Below are 20,904 nucleotides of genomic sequence, written 5' to 3'. Positions count from 1 at the left end.
TGATATAAGTGAGCAAAGTAACGAGAAGATGAGCTCATCATTGTGCGGGCATAAAAACACATGGTTCAGCTACATTTTTAGGCAGCGGACAGGTGTGTCTTTGTCCTCAGCAAAAACTCTAGCTCCTGACACATTCGGCAGGCTGTACTGCCACCAAGAGTGCACCTTTCAAGCAAATGGGAAAGCACAGAAGACAAACCACAACCACATGCCATGCAATGTTGGTGCACCATTGATGGGGTTTAAGTAGGCAGTAAGGAGGCATCACATCGCCTCCTCACTGCCCATCAAACGTCTCTGAAAAGTGATCTGAATGCAGATTGCTTGAGAGGGGTATCAGTTTAGAAGTCTAAACTTAGCTTTAATACTCATCTCTGCAATGGTTGGCAAGTCTGAACTTTACTACCTTCATAAAATTTGTCAGCTGAAGAATTTTCAACATTCAGGACTTCCCGGTAGATCAGATGCTTGGTCCTTTGCTGTGTCCTGTGGTTTCCCCTGCCAACCCCTTTTTCACTACTGTGTCCTATAGAGAGGTAGGGGTCTGGCAGATCGGCCTACAGCACACAGGGATGATTATACAAGCGGTACATAGACTCACTACTTTACATTGTAGCAAAGTATAATTTCTTCAGTGTTGTCACATGAAAAGATATAATAAAATATTGTGTACGCAACTTTTGTGAGATAATATATATATATATATATATATATATATATATATATATATATATATATATATATATACACACACACACACATATACACAGTACCTCACAGAAGTGAGTACACCCCTCACATTTTTGTAAACATTTTTTGTATATTTTCATGTGACAACACTGAAGAAATGACACTTGGCTACAATGTAAAGTAGTGAATGTACAGCTAAAGAAGCTGAGGATGAAGGTGATGAACTAGCCAAGCATGTTTCCAGACCTAAACCCTACTGAGCATCTGTGAGGCATCCTCAAATGGAAGGTGTAAGGGTGCAAGGTCTCTAACATCCACCAGCTCCGTGATGTCGTCATGGAGGAGTGGAAGAGGACTCCAGTGGCAACCTGTGAAGCTCTGGTGAACTCCATGCCCAAGAGGGTTAGGGCAGTGCTGGAAAATAATGGTGGCCAGACAAGATATTGACACTTTGGGCCCAATTTGGACATTTTCACTTAGGGGTGTACTCACTATTGTTGCCAGCAGTTTAGACATTAATGGCTGTATGTTGAGTTATTTTAGGGGGACAGAAAATTTACACTGTTATACAAACTGCACACACACTACTTTACATTGTAACAAAGTGTAATTTCTTCAGTGTTGTCACATGAAAAGATGTAATAAAATATTTACAAAAATATGAGGGGTGTACTCATTTTTGTGAGATACTGTGTATATATACACATACATATATATCTTTTTTTTCTCTTTATATTGGACAGCTACTTGATAACGTGTGAAGGCAGTTTTAATTATAGCTCTTTGCAATCTCTAAAGTGTCATTATATATGTTCTTTTAGTGGTTCTTGAAGAAAACTCCAGAAGACAAAGGGGGATTTAGTGAATTGCAACCAATTAAAATTCTTTTTTACTTTTCCCAATGCAGTTTAAAGTAGTACAAATAAAACCTATTACTTTAAATGGGCAGTTGCTCTACTTTCTCTCCTGCTTTGGTTTATATAAATCAGTCCATCGGAGTCAGAAAACCGACTGGTTTTCCCTTCAAATGCCACTAAAATGAACTAATTGGATGCAGCTAACAATCCATCTGCCTGACACATTATCAGCAATGGCAAGGTTGTGAAAAAAATTACATACATGTCTTGGAATTTATTAGCCCACAAATGTAACATCTTCTATGCTCGCCTTACTTTTCATTTAGATAGAAAATGGTCAGCTTGTACCAAACTGCTTAGTTTTTTTCCATCACATTGCTTGTTTCTTTGGAATTGACCACAAGGGAAAAATCTGTCTGCCAGCTTAACTGTGTCCATATTAAACGGAACATTTGAACTCAACTTTGCAGCTTCTCCAGCTTTCTAACACTTTAGTTGAAAGGCAGCACAGAATAATATCAGTAGGTTTCATATTGATTGAAACTCAAGGCATTTGTGGAATCTCCAAAGGCAGGGAAACTTTGTACATTTACAATTATAATAACTGCCAAAAATAGCAATGGCATGAAGTAAAAAATAAACCCAACTGAAAAAAAAAATACAAGTTGAACTAGATGTGTTAACTGGTGTTACCCAGATAATGATTTGACTGATTAAATAATTAGAGGAAGTTCATTAGTACCCATTATTTGTATTCAGATTGTATTGGCATTATGCAGATTACAGAAAGGCAGCACAATACTTTCATTAACTCCATTATGTGCCAACGGAAAGCGATAGAATGAGTCAAACATTCCATAAGAATAGTAGTTACCGGTATATTCTCTATACATGCACTTAATCGACTCTGTATACATTCTGCTCCAAAATCAAAGATATTGCATTTGTTCATGCTATCTTGGTTTGGAAATAGATTTATGTAGGTCATATGAAATAGATCTATGTAGGTCATGGCATTTACCATTCTGCCAACCTGCCCACTTTAATAAATCAATCTGCTGTTTGACAAGATGTCTACTGGGAAACAGTGATATCAATGAAAACCCTGATTGTTGTGAGTACTGATCACTAGAGGGGATTACTTAAATGGCATCAGTGAATGTCCCAGGATCATGATGGGCCATTGAATGACTCATAAACCGACAAAGGCTCCAAAAGCTGTTTTCGTTCCAATTCAAAGAGGGTTTGGAAAGGAATAATGCAAGCATAACATAAAAACGCAACATTGAGACTGTCTTAGATGATGCACAACTAAATATTTTATGGCTGCCAGTATTGTCATCTTCCAAATGCCTCTGACTTTAAAATTGCAGCCCATTTCAATTACTGGCTTCAGGCCCACAGCAACCTCGCCTAAACATAATGAGCATTAAAGGTACAGTAGAGAGTCATGTAAAAAGAGGCTCACACAGAAGCCTTGATATTAGCTATTAAAGTTGATCTAATTATTTAAAAGACACACACACTAAAGCATCTATGTACTCATGAGTATCAGTGTTGCCAACCGTCCGTATTTTTACGGACAGTTTGTAAAAACGGGCACTTTTTTCCCCCGTTCGTAAATGTCTGTGGTTGCGGGAATGTGGCAGTAAAAATAGCCGAGATTGGTTTGGCTTGGAACTGCGCATGGAGATTGGAGGCAGCGGGTGATTGAACGCAGGGAGTGATGGTAGCTGTGATGGCACCGCAGAGGGGGATGGAGGCAGGGGGCAATGGAGGCAGGGGGTGTTAGTGGCAGGGGGTGATTGGAGGCAGGGGGTCATGGTGGCACCGCAGAGGGGGATGGTGGCACCGCAGAGGGTGGGGGATGGAGACAGGGGTTGTTGGTGGCACCGCAGAGGGGGATGGAGGCAGGGGACGATGAAGGCAGGGGCTGATTGGAGGAAGGCGGTCTGGGGGAGATTGGAGGCAGAGAGAGATTGGAGGCAGGGGGAGATTGTGGCACCGGAGAGGGGGGTGAAGGCAAAGGGTGTTGGTGGCAGAGGGGGATGGAGGCAGGGGGTGATGTGACTAAATAATTTGCCCTTATTATATCGAAAAAACCAAAAATATGTTTTTTTTTTACTTAATATTTACCTTAAATCACATTGCTATTTGCCTAGCGTACTTGTTTGTAGCCTAAATACTGAAATTTGCACCTAAAAATGCAATTTAGTAACTTTTGTGAAATGCCAGTAACTTTCAATCTGGTAGGTTGGCAACACTGATGAGTATATTATTAAATATTTGAATTTGACTTTCTATCAGCCACTTGCAATTCTCTGTACAGCAGCACTCAGACTGTGAGAGTGTAAAGCAGCACAATGAGCCAATCACTTGTGCTGCAGTGCAAGCAGTATGCTGATTGGAGGAGAAAGCATAGTAATAAAAGGGATGAGTTTAGAAGTGTGCTGATTTTCCTTTTAGAATTAAAGTGATTGTAAGGCTTCATCTTTTTTTTTTTTAAATAACAAACATATCATACTTACCCCCACTGTGTATTTCGTTTTGCACAGAGTGGCTCCAATCTGGGGTCCCTTGGCAGCTCTCGCAGCTCCCCCTCTTATTAGATAACCCCCTAAGAGAAGCGCTCTCCCGGGGGGCTACCTTGCGGATGCGCTCCCAAGTCCAGCATTTGCATCCATAGACACGTATGCCGGACTCTGCCCCACCCCTCAGCGCCAACGTCATTGGATTTGAGCCAATGGCTGCGCTACTATCAATCTATCCAATCAAGAGCCAAGACCCTGTGCAGAGCGGGACAGTGTGTCTCCGCCAAGGGAAATACGGGCCTCAGGTTAGTAAAACAGGGGGCTGGGGGGCTGGTCACTGCCAGATGTTTAGGGTGCATTAAGGTGAAAAAACACGAGGGTTTACAACGCCTTTAAAGCCTTATAATTCTCAGTTCTCGGGACAGGGTAGACACAAAAACAAATATGTTGGCAGGAAAACATCTCCTTTATATGTATTTTATCTGTGTGTGTTTAGCTGTTTGCCTGGTGTTCAGCTTTATATTCATTCTTTTATTTAGGTAATATGGAGTATTACAAAGCAAAGAAAACATATATGGCATTCAGCAGCATAAAATGTAAGGAATATGGATTTAGGTATTGAGTGGACCTTATAACTTTAGCACAGTTGCATAATTTACAGTTTTTTTATTGACAGCAACATTTAGTTGTAGGTTAAGCGCTACTTTATCACCAATTAATCAAATCAGCATGTGGCTATCTATATGGAAGCACAGACACATTCCCACTTTACATGTACCAATTAGCAACTAAGGAGTTGTAATACTAATTTAAAAAGTAGGAAATCAGAAAAGTTACTGATACACCATAGTTCCTCGTAACCTTATTATTTCCATAGCTAGTCTGGGAAAACCTATTCAGTTATAAAAATAATATTTCATATATTTAATTTAACAATGTAACACAATAGCATAGTAAATCAGGCTTAACTAATTGCCCAGGTCCCTTAGCTTCAACCTGTGAAAATAGTATTATTATGTTATTACAGCTAATAATAAAAAATAAGGTAAAATCAAACTTCATTAAGACAGCTGGCAAATTAGGCAAGGAAAGAAATTACTTCTTGACCCCCTCAGTGGCAGTCAGATTGATTTCCTGCATTAATTAATTCACTGATGAGTCCTTTTAATTACATCTGGAGTTACCGCTTCTCGTAAGAAAGACACCCAATCCACATGTACATTCACCTATATTGTTCATCATCAACACCTCCTTCAGCAGAGAAACATCTAGGTAGTGAAGACCCCCCATGTACGCTGGGGGTGAATGCTTTATATTCATATCTAAGTGGATGCCACCTGGGCAGGTGCACAATTGATGTCACATTTCTTTAATTAGCTTGATGTTGCCTAGTTATATATACAGTACATATCACGTTAATACCATGACATAAACAGCAGCAATGCGCAGTTTCCCATGGCAACCAATCACAGGTAAAATTTTTTTTTATTATTTTTTTTTTTATGAATGGAGCTACGCTTTCTAAATGATAGAGTGATATGACACATTGCACAATTATAGTTATAATAAAGTCACAATGTAAGACTGTGATGGAAAGTAGAAACCTAGGGATACGGAAAAACACATTTATTGTAGAAAGATACTGTGAGCAATTAGAGCAATGTGTCAGAGCAGGTGATGCTCGCTGCTGGCTTGTTAAAGAGAAGCGCGTCCAACTGATATTGGAGCTGTCTGTCCATGGTGCTGAAACCAGAGGCCAGGACAGTATACTGGACATACTAGCAGGTGTTATATGGTAGAGCAGGGCATCATAGAGAAGGCAATGCTTCATAAATGTTAGCATTGATGTCATCATTAAAATCCATTCTTAAAAAAAGGACTTTATGAAATTGAATCAATAGAAAAACGCTAATAGGAGCCTTGCTGGAAAAGCTGATCATATGTAAGGTTAAACAATGCTAATACATCATTAAAAAACAAAGACGTTGCCCAGGAGCTCATTACCAGCCAGGAGATATAACCAAAGTCTTTTATTGCTGTCTCACCCAGGTTCCAACCTTAGCCTGTGGTGACAACTTATTACAGCTGAGCGCACACACACACAAATGCATGCACAATCACTTATTACTCAAAACAAAGACCTGCGATCTATGGAAACCAATGAGAAACAACATTTTATTGTTCTGGGGACACAAATCTGGCATCTGATTAGAAACTTAGACTACACATTGACTTTGTTTTGACTATGCCTGACAAAGCTGTGAAGCAGAATAATATATAATAACATATACTGCATGTTATATATATATACACATATATAAATATATATATATATATATATATATATATATATATATATATATACACACACACACACACACACACAGACACAATGGGCTAGATTCAGATAGCCCTGCGTAATGTTGTGCGGGCGTAACGTATTTCTGATACACTACACCGCCGTAAATTAGGGCGCAAGTTCCGTATTCTGAAAGAACTTGCTCCCTAATTTACGGCGGCGTAACGTATGTGCTCCGGCGTAAGCCCACCTAATTCAAATTTGGATGATATGGGCGTGTTTTACCTAAATTTAGTGTGACCCCACGTATTTGAAGTTTTTTTACAAACGCGCGAATGCGCCGTTCGTAAAAGAATCCCAGTGCGCCTGCTCGAAATTCCACCGCAAATCGTCAATGCTTTAGACGTGAACGTAACTTACGTACAGCCCTATTCGCGAACGACTTACGCAAACGACGTAAAAATTTAAGAATTCAACGCGGGAACGACGTCAATACTTAACATTGCATACGCCTCATGTAGCAGGAGTAACCTTACGCCGGAAAAAGCCTAACGCAAACGACGTAAAAAAAATGCGCCGGACGTACGTACATTTGAGAATCGGCGTATATACCTAATTAGCATATTCCTTGCGTAAATCGACGGAAGCGCCACCTAGCGGCCAGCGTAAAATTGCAACTAAGATACGGCGGCGTAAGAGACTTACGCCGGTCGGATCTTAGTCAAATCTATGCGTAACTGATTCTAAGAATCAGGTACATAGATACGACGCCGCAACTCAGAGATACGACGGCGTATCTGGAGGTACGCCGTCGTATCGCCTTACTGAATCTGGCCCACTGTATATATATTTTTCCAGTATGTACGTATAATATATAGATAGATATATATATATATATATATATATATATATATATATATATATATATATATATATATATATATATATTTATATTTATTTATTTATATATATATTTTTTTTTATTTAGTATACACAAATATTCTTTTACAAACCCAAGGCATATATTTAAAGGATCAGACATCCCAACAATTATTTTTCATTTCTAGATAAAGTGCGGGTAGCTAAGTGGCTTGTCTTTTTTTGGGGGGGGGGGGGGTCCATTAATAGGGTTTTGTGTGTCACAGCTTTTGGCTGTCTTCTTCTTAAGCCTTTTTTCAGACTTTTTCCATCGGAAATTCCGACCGAGTGTATGCCCCATCGGAAATTCCGATGAATTCCATCAGAAATTCCGATGAATTCCATCAGAGTTTAGATAGAGAACATGTTCTCTTTTACTCTGATGGAATTCCGTAGGAATTCTGAGGCGATTTTGGTCGGACAAAGGTCCGATCATGTGTACAGTGCTTAAGGGTCACTGTACACAACATATCACTGTACACACCCAATCTGACCATACGATTTTTGTACAATCAACTTTGAATATACCAAAACTATGCAATGTGAGGACCTTTCCTAATCTATCCAATCAATGAGTGTTAATTCAGGCTCTGTTGCATATGCACTACATAGTTAAAGTCTTTGGAAACCTTTTTTTTTTTTTTTTTTAAAAACCTGCTCTGTGTAATGGTTTTGCACAGAGCAGCCCCAAACCTCTTCTTCTGGGATCTCTCACAATCGTTCCAGGCCCATCCTCCTTATTGGGTGCCCCCATGGAAAGGCCGCTTTTCATGGGGGCACCTGTGCTTCCATTGACACAGACAGCATGACTTGGCCCTGTCCCCTGCTCCTGTGTCACAGGATTTGGTTGACAGCAGCGAGAGCCAGTGGCTCCTGCTGCTATCCATCTGTCCAATGAGAAGAGAGACAGTGCCTGAATCCACTGCACTTGTGCACATCACTGGATCGGATCGGGCTCAGGTAAGAAAAGGGGGGGGGGGAGCTGCAGCACAGAAGGATTTTCACATTATGGCATAGAATGCATTAAGGTGAAAAGCCTTGAGGGTTTACAACCACTTTAAATGGTAGATCTAAAGAAGATTATACAATCAAATTAAATAGTGTATGGTCACCTTATAAATCTTGCTTTTTCTGCTACAACAGACATGTTCCTATTCCTCCAACTGCATTCCCAACACTATGATTTTAAAATGTTAAATGCAGTATAGAATGTTTTTATGAAAACTGCAGCATTGGGGGTCCTGCGTTCTAGAGACACAAGAAACAATGAGGCGTTTTACCTCTCCAGCACCTACCCTCAATTTAAATGGCAGTTTTGGGTGGCCTCATCTTTTAACTAGATTGCAATGTAGTTTCCCAATACTGGGTGATGTCATTCCTAACTTTTTATGGGTCTTCTGTAATAAAACATATGTGAGTAAAAATGTGATTAATAAACAATACTGGTACTTTGTTACGAATTATACACCAGCTTAGGCTGTCCTTTCTATCTAATTGCAGCTAGGGTGTTTCCTTGGGATCTTGCGCCATCTGGTGGCCATCTGAACGAACCACCCCTCTTGTATCTCGTGTATGCCTTTGTGTTTGATATGCAGCATTTAACAGACGCCAAGCGGATCATAATAAATAAGATAATAAGCGGGGAAATCAAGGCTTCCTTTCTAAAGAAACAACACCTGGAAGAGCTGTGATACCAGAACCCTGGCACTGTGTGATGAGGAGTTCAATTCTTCTTCCCCAACCTTATGCCTTCCACCCAGATATCATTAAATGTTACTTCCAGCTGGATTCATTGTTGTCACACCTGTCAGATTCATGCTTTAATGATCTATTCTGGTGCTAATAGGAGCCCCAGGGAGTTGGGAGATACTCTCCTGAGCCACAGGTTCAATGTCACTGGACTGCTATGTGACAGATAGGAAGAGACTACTCTCCATTCTCAATGGTGACACCTAGAAACCACAGGAGACACATATACCTATATGTATGTCTGCATGTCACATGACCCACCACTAAGCATGGACATCCTAGGATTACATTGGATTTATAGATCACTGATGGCTCTATGTTATATACTGTATCTTATACATCCACACTCTGTATAATGCAACAGTATAGGTTGCAGCTATAGATAGGTAGATACTGTATGTTAGAGATATAGATGTAACTAAGGATAGATAGATAGATAGATAGATAGATAGATAGATAGATAGATAGATAGATAGATAGATAGATAGATAGATAGATAGATAGATAGATAGATAGGTAGATAGTGTATGTTAGAGCTGCTACACTGTATGTTAGAGAGGTAGATGGAACTATGGATAGATAGATAGATAGATAGATAGATAGATAGATAGATAGATAGATAGATAGATAGATAGATAGATAGATAGATAGATGATATACCATGTGTATGTACACACCTGTATCTATGCTATAGCTTTTATATATATATATATATATATATATATATATATATATATATATATATATATATATATATATATATATATATATTCACTTTGCACAATGCAACAGCGTTTGTTGGAGCGAAATAGATAGATGATATACCAGGTGTATGTATACCCCCTGTACCTATGTTATTGCTTCTATACATCCTCACTTTGCACATTGCTACACTGTGGCTGGCCATAGATTATCCAATGTTCTTGTACAATTTTCTTTTAGATTTACCAAAACCATATAATATGAGGTCAGACTTAAAGCAGGGGTTCACCCTAAAAAAAAATTCTAACATTACATTGAGCCGAGTTGTGAGAATGACATTATGCTGACCTTTTTTATCTCCTTGCCGTACATACCGTTTTATCTATATTTTCACCGCGGCTTCCGGGGATGTAATCCTGCGGGACTGGGCGTTCCTATTCACATGCTAATTGATTGACATGCTTCCCACCGGCACATACAGCGCGTCACAAGTTGCCGAAAGAAGCCGGACTGCAAGTCGGCTCTATACGGCGCCTGCGCACCGACGTTCGGCTTCTTTCGGCAACTCGTGACGCGCTGTATGCGCCGGTGGGAAGCATGTCAATCAATTAGCATGTGAATAGGAACGCCCAGTCCCGCAGGATTACATACCCGGAAGCCGCGGTGAAAATATAGATAAAAATGTATGTACATCAAGAATATAAAAAAGGTCAGCATAATGTCATTCTCACAACTCGGCTCAATGTAATGTTAGACATTTTTTTTAGGGTGAACCCCTGCTATAAACACTTTAAATTTTCATGCAACCAGACAGGCCCTTGTCCTACATAGTTGAAGGTAAACCTAAAGGAAATTGAATAAGAAAATTGTATAATGTATGGCCAGCTTTAGAGATATAAATGGAAATAAGGATAGATAGATAGATAGATAGATAGATAGATAGATAGATAGATAGATAGATAGATAGATAGATAGATAGATAGATAGATAGATAGATAGATAAATGATATACCATGTGTATGTACACACCTGTATGTATGCTATAGCTTCTGTATATATTCAATTTGTACAATGCAACAGTGTTTGTTGGAGCGAAATAGATAGATAGATAGATAGATAGATAGATAGATAGATAGATAGATAGATAGATAGATAGATAGATAGATAGATAGATCTTGGATATATATAGCAATATACAGATGACATACCAGGTGCATGTACACCCCCTATACTTATGTTATAGCTCCTATACCTCTTCACTTTGTACAGTGCTACGCTGTGTGTTAGAGCATTGGATGGAAATATAACCAGATGATAGATAGATAGATAGATAGATAGATAGATAGATAGATAGATAGATAGATAGATAGATAGATAGATAGATAGATATACAAACACATAGATAGACAAATAGACAAGTAGATAGATAGATAGATAGATAGATAGATAGATAGATAGATAGATAGATAGATAGATAGATAGATAGATAGATAGATAGATAGGTAGACATGCAGATAGATAGACATGCACAAAGATAGATAGACATGGAGATGGATAGATAGATAGATAGATAGATAGATAGATAGATAGATAGATAGATAGATAGAGATAGGACACTGTATGTTAGAGCTGCTACACTGTATGTTAGAGATATAGATAGATTGATAGATTCATAGCATGGATGTTGGATAATATTTAGCAATATACAGATGACGTACCAGGTGCATGTACACCACCTGTACTTATGTTATAGCTCCTATACCTCCTCCCTTTGCACAGTGCTACACTGTGTGTTAGAGCTATGGATGGAAATATAAATAGATAATATATAGATAGATAGATAGATAGATAGATAGATAGATAGATAGATAGATAGATAGATAGATAGATAGATAGATAGATAGATAACACATAGCATGGGTATTAGATATTAGTATAGTGATATATAGATGACTTACAGAGTGTATGTCCAGCACCTGTGCCTATATTATTGCTTCTATACATCCTCACTTTGCACATTGCTACACTGTATGTTGGAGCCATGATAATTAGATATGCACAGTAGCATATGGATGGAATATCAACCAGGTGCATATGCATGTACCTATTTTAAAGCCCCTAAACATATTCACTGTGCACAATGCAACAGTATGTTGGAGCCACAGATAGATAGATAGATAGATAGATAGATAGATAGATAGATAGATAGATAGATAGATAGATAGATAGATAGATAGATAGATAGATAGATAGATAAACACATAGCATGGGTATTAGATATTAGTATAGTAATATATAGATTACTTATTGCTCCTATACATCCTCACTTTGTGCATTGCAACATTTTATGTTGGAGTTATAGATGTCAATATGAATAGATAGATAGATAAATAGATAGATAGATTGATAGATTACTCATAGCATGAGTATTAGATATTAGTATAGTGATATATAGATGGCTTTGTATGTTGGATCTATAGATGTCAACATGAATGGATAGATAGATAGATAGATAGATAGATAGATAGATAGATAGATAGATAGATAGATAGATAGATAGATAGATAGATAGATAGATAGATAGAGATAGGACACTGTATGTTAGAGCTGCTACACTGTATGTTAGAGATATAGATAGATTGATAGATTCATAGCATGGATGTTGGATAATATTTAGCAATATACAGATGACGTACCAGGTGCATGTACACCACCTGTACTTATGGTATAGCTCCTATACCTCCTCCCTTTGCACAGTGCTACACTGTGTGTTAGAGCTATGGATGGAAATATAAATAGATAATATATAGATAGATAGATAGATAGATAGATAGATAGATAGATAGATAGATAGATAGATAACACATAGCATGGGTATTAGATATTAGTATAGTGATATATAGATGACTTACAGAGTGTATGTCCAGCACCTGTGCCTATATTATTGCTTCTATACATCCTCACTTTGCACATTGCTACACTGTATGTTGGAGCCATGATAATTAGATATGCACAGTAGCATATGGATGGAATATCAACCAGGTGCATATGCATGTACCTATTTTAAAGCCCCTAAACATATTCACTGTGCACAATGCAACAGTATGTTGGAGCCACAGATAGATAGATAGATAGATAGATAGATAGATAGATAGATAGATAGATAGATAGATAGATAGATAGATAGATAGATAGATAGATAGATAGATGTAACCAGACAATCCATAGCATTATTATTAGATATGTACAACAGAATGATATAGATGACACATGCCACCTATGTTAAAGCCCCAAAAACATCTTCACTTAGCACAATGCTACAGTGTATGTTGGCGCTATAGATTGAAAGATGATAAACAGATGATGCATAGCACTGATATTAGACTTATCCAGTAGAAGGTATATGTATGCCACCTGTGCCTAGACACTAATCTCTTCTCTAGTATAGCCCCAAGTGTGCCACTGTAACCTTGGAGCACAATAGGCCAGCAGAGCTCTCAGCTCCCTATTACATATTGCAATCCATTGATTCACCCCAGCAGCCACACACTGGTGCTTTGTTAATCTAGAGAGTGTCTGTATAAAGAAAGACATATGTGGCCCAGCTCTGGCGCTCTGCATAGTAATGGGGCTCTTGCGTCTCCCCCCCAGCCTGCTGAAATTCCAGCTAAGGGAGATAATACAGTGTTGTTGGAGCTAGCAGGAGGGGGAGCAGGATTTATGGGCACACTGATCAGTGATTCACAGCTCTCAGACACTGATTTCATGTGTCACACGTATAGGCAATGACAACACAGCCATCGAAAAAGATCCATTCGGTCCATCCTGAAGGACGCCCTTGGAGTTAGAACAGAATAATTGTAAGACATAAATTACATACACAGGATTGAAGCCGGGCACACGGAGAAGATATTCCATAAAGCTAAATGTCCTTGGATGCTTATGAGGAATACATGAGCAGGATGCTCAATGCACTTACCCCTTCCTTCTCACAAGGATTCTGACTCCTGATGATTAGTGTTGAGCGGAATACGCCATATTCGATTTTGCGATATATCACGAATATATAGCCGAATATTCGTGAAATATTCGCTAAAATCGAATATTCGTGATATTTAAAAAAAAAAAAAATTGCGAAATTTCGCTAATGCGAATTTATTGCGAACATTTTGCGAATTTTTTTTTTTTTTTTCTGATTGGCTCAGATGCAAAAGAAGGGCGGAGAAAGTATTCTCGAATATTCGGAAATCGAATATTCGGAATATTTTATCAAAAAAAAAAAATGTTGTGAAATATTTTGACAACTGTGGTAGTTCTCCTACCACAGTTGTCAAAATATTTCACAACATTTTTTTTTTGATAAAATATTCCGAATATTCGCTATTCCGAATATAAAAAAAATAATTGCGAAATTTCGCCAATTGCGAATTTATTGCGAACATTTTGCGAATTTTTTTTTTTTTTTTCTGATTGGCTCTGATGCAAAAGAAGGGTGGAGAAAGTATTTGCGAATATTCGGAAATCGAATATTCGCGAATACTTTCTCCACCCTTTTTTTGCATCAGAGCCAATCAGAGTTGTCAAAATCTCGCAATCAATTTCGCATTCGCATTAGCGAAATTTCGATAAAATATCACCAATATTCGATTTCCGAATATTCGCGAATACTTTCTCCGCCCTTCTTTTGCATCAGAGCCAATCAGAAAAAAACAAAAAAAATTCGCAAAATGTTCGCAATAAATTCGCAATTGGCGAAATTTCGCAATTTTTTTTTATATTCGGAATAGCGAATATTGGTTGCGAAATTCGAGATATTCGCGAATACTCGAATATGCCATATTCGAGCCGAATATTCGCAATACGAATATTCGTGAGCAACACTACTGATGATCAAATGAAAACTATTCCAGCCTACATTGGCTAAAGCTGCTTAATTTATTCATTTATTTTAAGTGTGGCATCAACTTGAAAAGTAGCCAGCATTATGATGTTAGGTTCACACCTGAATTATCTGAAGCGCATTTTTAGAAGCGCTTTAACGCTCAACATCAATATTCCCATTATATTCAATGGTGCCCATTCACACATGAGCGTTGTGTCCCTTGATGCTTCAGGCTCGAAAATGCTTCAGGCTCGAAAAGGTACATGAGCTGCTTTGGGGCAAAGTCCCCAATTATTGATCCCTATAGATGTCAATGGGAGCACTTGAAAAGCATGCCTTAAAAAATATATATTTATTATATTTATATTCTCCAGCGCACTGCTTACAGCCAATTAATCATGGGCGCTGCAGTGAACTGATGGCTAGCGCCATAAGCAAAGTGATCACTGGCACACATAAAGTGAGTCTTCTCCTCTGCATCAGAAAAGCAATGGGTTAATGGTAGACTAGCTGGTACAGTTTGGGTCATCTCAGCCTCAATAACTGGAGGATGGCCCCAGGGCTGGACTGGGACAAAAATTTGGCCCTGGACTTCATCCAGACTGGCCCACTTTGACAGGTCTCTCCCACAGCGGTCGGACAACTCCCGCACCCCCCCCCCCCTGGCCACCCAAGCCCCCTCTCCCCCTTCACTAGCAACTAGCCGTTTTACTTTATTAGAGTAGAACGGCTGGTACTAGTACTCTTATAGGCAGTACCAGTGGGGAAGCTAGACATTATTTCTCCCGGGGGAAAGAATCAGTTTGGTGCCCCCCCCCCCTATGGGACAAGATTATGAGAAACTCCCAGGCTGCTGTCACTGAAGCCGGCCCACTGAGCCATCGGCCCACCGGGAAACTCCCTGTAGTCCCAATGGCCGGTCCATCCCTGGATGGCCATGTGGGTGGATAAATGACCCCTTCTAGGTTCACACTTGAGCTTCTTCAGGCGTTTTTGGAGCATTATTCTGTGCATTAGCACACGCGTATTTCAGGCATCTTCAGACTTGAGCAATGTTTCAGGGCCTCAGGAGACCCCAGAGACAAGGGTCCCCTGAGGTCCCGAAACATCACTTGATTTAATGGAGGAAAATAAAAGAGGTTTGATATTGTGGGTGTGTCAGTGATCAATTTGCTTATGAAAAACACATGTAATGTGCATTTTCTCAGAATTTCTTGCTTCTCTTTCACCTAGTAATGCAGGAGAAAGAAGAAAAACATGATATTGGCTAAAACAAAAAAGCCAGAAAAACGTGTCTACAATCGTAAAATAAAGCACCAAAAACACTCACGCTCAAGTGTGAACCTATGACGGGGGAGTCAGGGATCTTCCTCCAACTCTTTATATAGTCTGTAATTGTGAGCCTACTGTTAACCCTTTGCATGCATATGGATCTGCATCCAATACTCTCCTACTCCATAGGCTGGTACTCTATAAATGCCCCATTCTGCTTCAAAAGTAGATTATGTATCTTTTTTTAGCTATAGGGTCCATGCACACCAGTGTTCTTGGCAGACAATTTTGAGTATTTTTTGTACTAATGTATAGGTATGTTTAGGAGTGTTTTACGCTTTTTTTTTTTTTTTACCAGGAAATCGGTCTTAAAAATGGAAAGCAGAAGGTTTTTTTTTCTCCCTGTAAACATTGAGCTTAAAATATGCCTCTAAACGACCTAATGTGCATGGACACATAGGATAACATTAGCTGCTTCTACAGGCAAAACTCCTCTAGGAGCAGCATTTTTGCATGGACCCTTAGGTATCCAGTTACAGGCGCCTGAGTGCCCATGTAAAAACAGGCACAATTTATAATTAGCAGATTTTGGTTGTTGGGTTGTGGAACTTCAAGCTACAAAACACTTGGGTGTAAATCAGATGTCCGCTGTTGACCATGCCTCTAGGGTTCCATGCAGGGCTGGGACCAGGGGTGGGCAGGAGGGACAGCTGCCCTGGACACAATGGTTTATTGCATGGATGGGCACCCTGTGCCAGTTGCTTTTGTTACAAGGCTGACAGGAGTAGTGATAGTGGCATGTTACCCCTAACTCTTAGGCATAGGTGCTCAACCTGTGGCCCACTAACATTTGCAAAACTGCAAGTCCCATCATGCTTCTACCTTTGGGAGTCATACTTTTACCAGTGAGCCTTGCAATGCCTCATTGGATATCTTCCTCATGGGACGTAATTCTGCAATAGCTGGAGGGCCAAAGGTTGAGTACTCATGCCCTAAGGCAGTGGTTCTCAACCTTACTAGTGCCGTGACCCCTTGATAAAATTTGCCAAGTTGTGGGGACCCTTAACAGTAAAATGTAATATTCGTAGGCGTTTTGTTCTTTAACGTTTTTTTTTATTATTTAATTCTTTCTCAGCCTCTTTTCTTTGTTCCTCACTCTCTTTTCATGACCCCTGGCAAGTCATCATTTGACCCCCGAGGGGGTCCCGACCCCCAGGTTGAGAACCACTGCCCTAAGGGAATTGGGAATGCAGTTTGGCATCTTTGCCCTGGACACTGGATGGCACTGTCCCAGCACTGGCTCCTTGGCCACCCTTTCCAACTAAACCCATCAACATTTACCTCATTGACTGTATTATTCACAGCAGGGGGGTTCTGTCCTCCTTTCCCCTGGACTGTCTTTTCTGGGATCTTCTCATTGTTCTGGGTGGTGGAGTTATAAGGCTTTAAAAACATAAAATCGCTTTTGGCCGATTCAGGGGTCAGGCAGACTTTATAACAGTAGTTTTGGGATCCACTCCCTGAAGACTCCATGCAGTTGGTCTGGACTTTATTACCAGAGGAGATCTGCAAGTTGATATTGGAGTTCTTAAAAACATCTCCTGACGCTCCAGACCTTAGGCAGCAACAGGTAGGCAGGGAACACTTGTAATCCTGCAGGGACAATCTGTCTTTGTGACATTTAATGACTGTGAGGACAATTATAGCCACCAGGAAGGTAAAGGACACCGATCCGAGGGAGACTATTAAGTAGAGGGTTAGGGAAGAGCTAGAAGAAGAAGGGTCTGAATTTAAAGGGAGATCGTTGAGTTCTGAAGGGGTCTCAGGGATGCTGTCTACCACAGTGAGGACTATGGAGACAGAGGTGGATAAAGGAGGCTGCCCATTGTCTCTGACTTGGATGAGAAGTCGGTGCTTGGTAGCATCCTTATCCCCCAAAGAACGGATAGTCCTGAGCTCCCCGGTGTATAAGGCAATGCTGAATAATGTAGCGTCTGTAGCCTGAAGGATCTGATAGGAAAGGCGTGAGTTTTGTCCAGAATCAGCATCCATGGCTGACACCTTGCCCACCAGGTAGCCGGGATCGGCCGACCTAGGGATGACATCGGTAGCTACAGAGCCATTCTTTGGTATAGGGGACACAATAACAGGGACATTGTCATTTTGGTCCAGTATGAAGACATTGACAGTGACATTACTGCTAAGAGGGGGGAAGCCAGCATCCTGCGCCTGCACCCTGATCTGAAAGTTCCTGATCTGCTCATAGTCAAAGGAGCGCAGGGCATAGATGTTGCCACTGTCCGAGTTAATGGAGACATAGGTAGAGACTGGCATCCCCTGGATCTGACCCTCCATGATGGAATAGGAAAGGTAAGAGTTCTGATTGGCATCAGGGTCCACAGCAGTCACCGAACAGATGGAAGCCCCCGGCGGGTTGTTCTCCATCACATACACTGTATAGGAAGGTTGGAGGAAAGCGGGGACGTTGTCATTGATGTCGGTCACCTGGACTGTGATCATCTTCTTGGTCATGAGCGGTGGGGAGCCGAAGTCCCTGGCACTGATGGTGATGTTGTACTCGGACACGGCCTCCCTGTCCAGGATCTCGGTGGTCACCAAGGTGTAATAGTTCTTATAGGAAGAGTGCAGCTGGAAGGGCACGTTTTTGGGGATGTCGCAGTTGACGTCCCCGTTGTCGCCAGAGTCGCGATCCATCACACTGATGACCGCGATCACCGTCCCCGGAGGAGCGTCTTCCATGACCGGTGTGGACACCGAGGTGAGGATGACCTCCGGGGCGTTGTCGTTGACGTCCAGCAGGTTGACCAGCACCCGGCAGTGCACTGCGACAGCTGACGGTCCCCGGTCTTTGGCTTGGACGTACAGCTCGTACAGGTTGGACTTCTCGTAGTCCAGAACCCCTTTAACCCGGACGTTCCCGGACCGGGGCTCCACCATGAACAGGTCCCTCACCTTCTGAGGAGCATGGCCGCTGAACGAGTACTCAATCTCCCCGTTAGTGCCCTCGTCCAGATCGGTGGCGTTCAGCTTGAGGACCAGGGTGCCCCTAGGCACGTTCTCGTGGAGGCTCACCCTGTAGAAGGTCTGGTCAAAGGTGGGCACGTTATCATTGGCATCCAGCACGCTGATGATGACCATGGCGGTGCCAGAGCGCTCAGGGACCCCTCCATCCATGGCAGTCAGTAACACCCTATGGGTCTTCTGCTGCTCCCTGTCTAGGGGTCTCTCCAAAACCAGCTCGGCGAATTTGCTGCCGTCGCTCCGGCTCTGGACCTCCAGGGAGAAGAAGCCGTTGGGGCTGAGCTTGTAGTTGCGCAGGGAGTTGGTGCCCACATCGGGGTCCTGGGCGCTCTCCAAGGGGAAGCGGGCACCGGGAGCCGCCGACTCGGTCACTTCCAGCACGTAGTCATGCCAGGGAAAGCTGGGCGCGTTATCATTGATATCCAAAATCTCCACCTCGACCCTGTACAGCTCCAAAGGGTTCTCCATCACCACCTGCAAGTGTAAGGAACACACCGGCTGGAACTCGCAAACTTCTTCCCGGTCTATCTTCTCATTGACGAACAGAATCCCGTTCTCCAGGTTGACCTCCAGGTGTTGTTTGTTGCTTCCAGAGACGATTCTGAAGCGGCGAGAAGACAACTTGGAGATGTCCAAGCCCAAGTCCTCTGCGATGTTCCCAACGAATGCCCCGTGCTCCAGCTCCTCCGGGACGGTGTACCTGATTTGGCTGGAAGCTGGCACCAAGCAGCAGGTTAGGAGAGCTAGGTACACCTGCCCAGACCTCAGCTTCACCCTCCGGCACATCTTCACCCAACACCGGTCACAACCTAAGGAAACTCAACAAATCCTCCGCCAACAAATCCTTCCTTCCCTCTCGCTCCAGCCAAGATCTCTTAATCCAATGTGATAGCAGAAAATCGGAGCCTCTGTGCTCAAATGTGAGGATCGTGATAGCAGAAAATCGGAGCCTCTGTGCTCAAATGTGAGGATCGTGATAGCAGAAAATCGGAGCCTCTGTGCTCAAATGTGAGGATCGTGATAGCAGAAAATCGGAGCCTCTGTGCTCAAATGTGAGAATCGTGCTACATGGACTTGGCTTTCTTCAGTAGACTTTCTACAATCCCCCCTTCTCCCTCAGTCTCACCCTCCCCAACTATTTTCATTTTACAAGGGGAGGGAGGGAGCCAAATTCACATCTCAGCTTCTGTATTGGTGGACACAGACATAAGAGCTGAGCTTTACAGCTGTTCATTAACCCTTGGAGCTTCCAGGGATCGAGGCTATATCAAAGGAGGCACGAACACATTTCTGTACACGTCCCTTCTTCTGACAGCTATTGCAGGTCTGGGCTCAGGTATCGGATCGCTCAGACTTAACCCTAACATCACTACCTGACACCTCAAATGCCATCAATCAATCTCATTATTATAGTAAATTATTTTAGTGATATAATATAGGAACACTGGGGGGGGGGATATACTAAAACTGGTGCACACAGAACTTGATGCAAATGTGCATAGTACCCAATTAGCTTCTAAGGCTGGCCATACATTATTCCATTTTCTTGTACAATTTTCCTTTAGATTTAACAAAACCATATAATATTAACACTCCTGTATTGTATTGTACGTCTTCCCCGATGTTGTAAAGCGTTGCACAAACTGTTGGCGCTATATAAATCCTGTATAATATAATATTAACACTCCTGTATTGTATTGTACGTCTTCCCTGATGTTGTAAAGCGTTGCACAAACTGTTGGCGCTATATAAATCCTGTATAATGAGGTTGCTGGCTCCACCTATTAGACATAGACGGTTTTGTCCTTTTACATTACCTGATCTGATCTGTGGGGTTTGTCCCCAGTGCCGGCCCAAGACATTGTGCTGCCTGGTACCAAGAATGAAATACTGCCCCCCCCCCCCCCCAAAAAAAATTACGCCCACCAAAATGCCCCCACATCCTTTATTTTATATCATGAT

The 20,904-nt window shown here is 41.3% G+C and overlaps 1 protein-coding gene across 4 annotated transcripts in view; it reads right to left on the bottom strand.

Annotated features, from left to right (window-relative positions):
- Positions 1 to 20,089, bottom strand: part of LOC120932467 (protocadherin-10-like) — a 140,447-nt gene extending 120,358 nt beyond the window's left edge. For 2 of the 4 annotated variants that reach the window (XM_040344832.1, XM_040344833.1), the window contains exon 1: positions 17,242 to 20,084. In XM_040344832.1, the coding sequence (XP_040200766.1) occupies positions 17,242 to 19,728 (2,487 nt within the window). In that variant the 5' untranslated portion in view covers positions 19,729 to 20,084. Of the gene's footprint in view, positions 1 to 17,241 lie in introns of all 4 variants that reach the window. The other 2 variants (XR_005747997.1, XM_040344834.1) reach the window with 2 other exon arrangements.
- Between the last annotated feature and the right edge of the window lie 815 nt (positions 20,090 to 20,904).

The sequence above is a fragment of the Rana temporaria genome, chromosome 3 (assembly GCF_905171775.1).
Source record: "Rana temporaria chromosome 3, aRanTem1.1, whole genome shotgun sequence".
In the NCBI taxonomy this organism is placed as follows: domain Eukaryota; kingdom Metazoa; phylum Chordata; class Amphibia; order Anura; family Ranidae; genus Rana; species Rana temporaria.
Note: the sequence above shows the minus strand (reverse complement) of the source record. Positions and strands in the feature narration are given on the sequence as shown.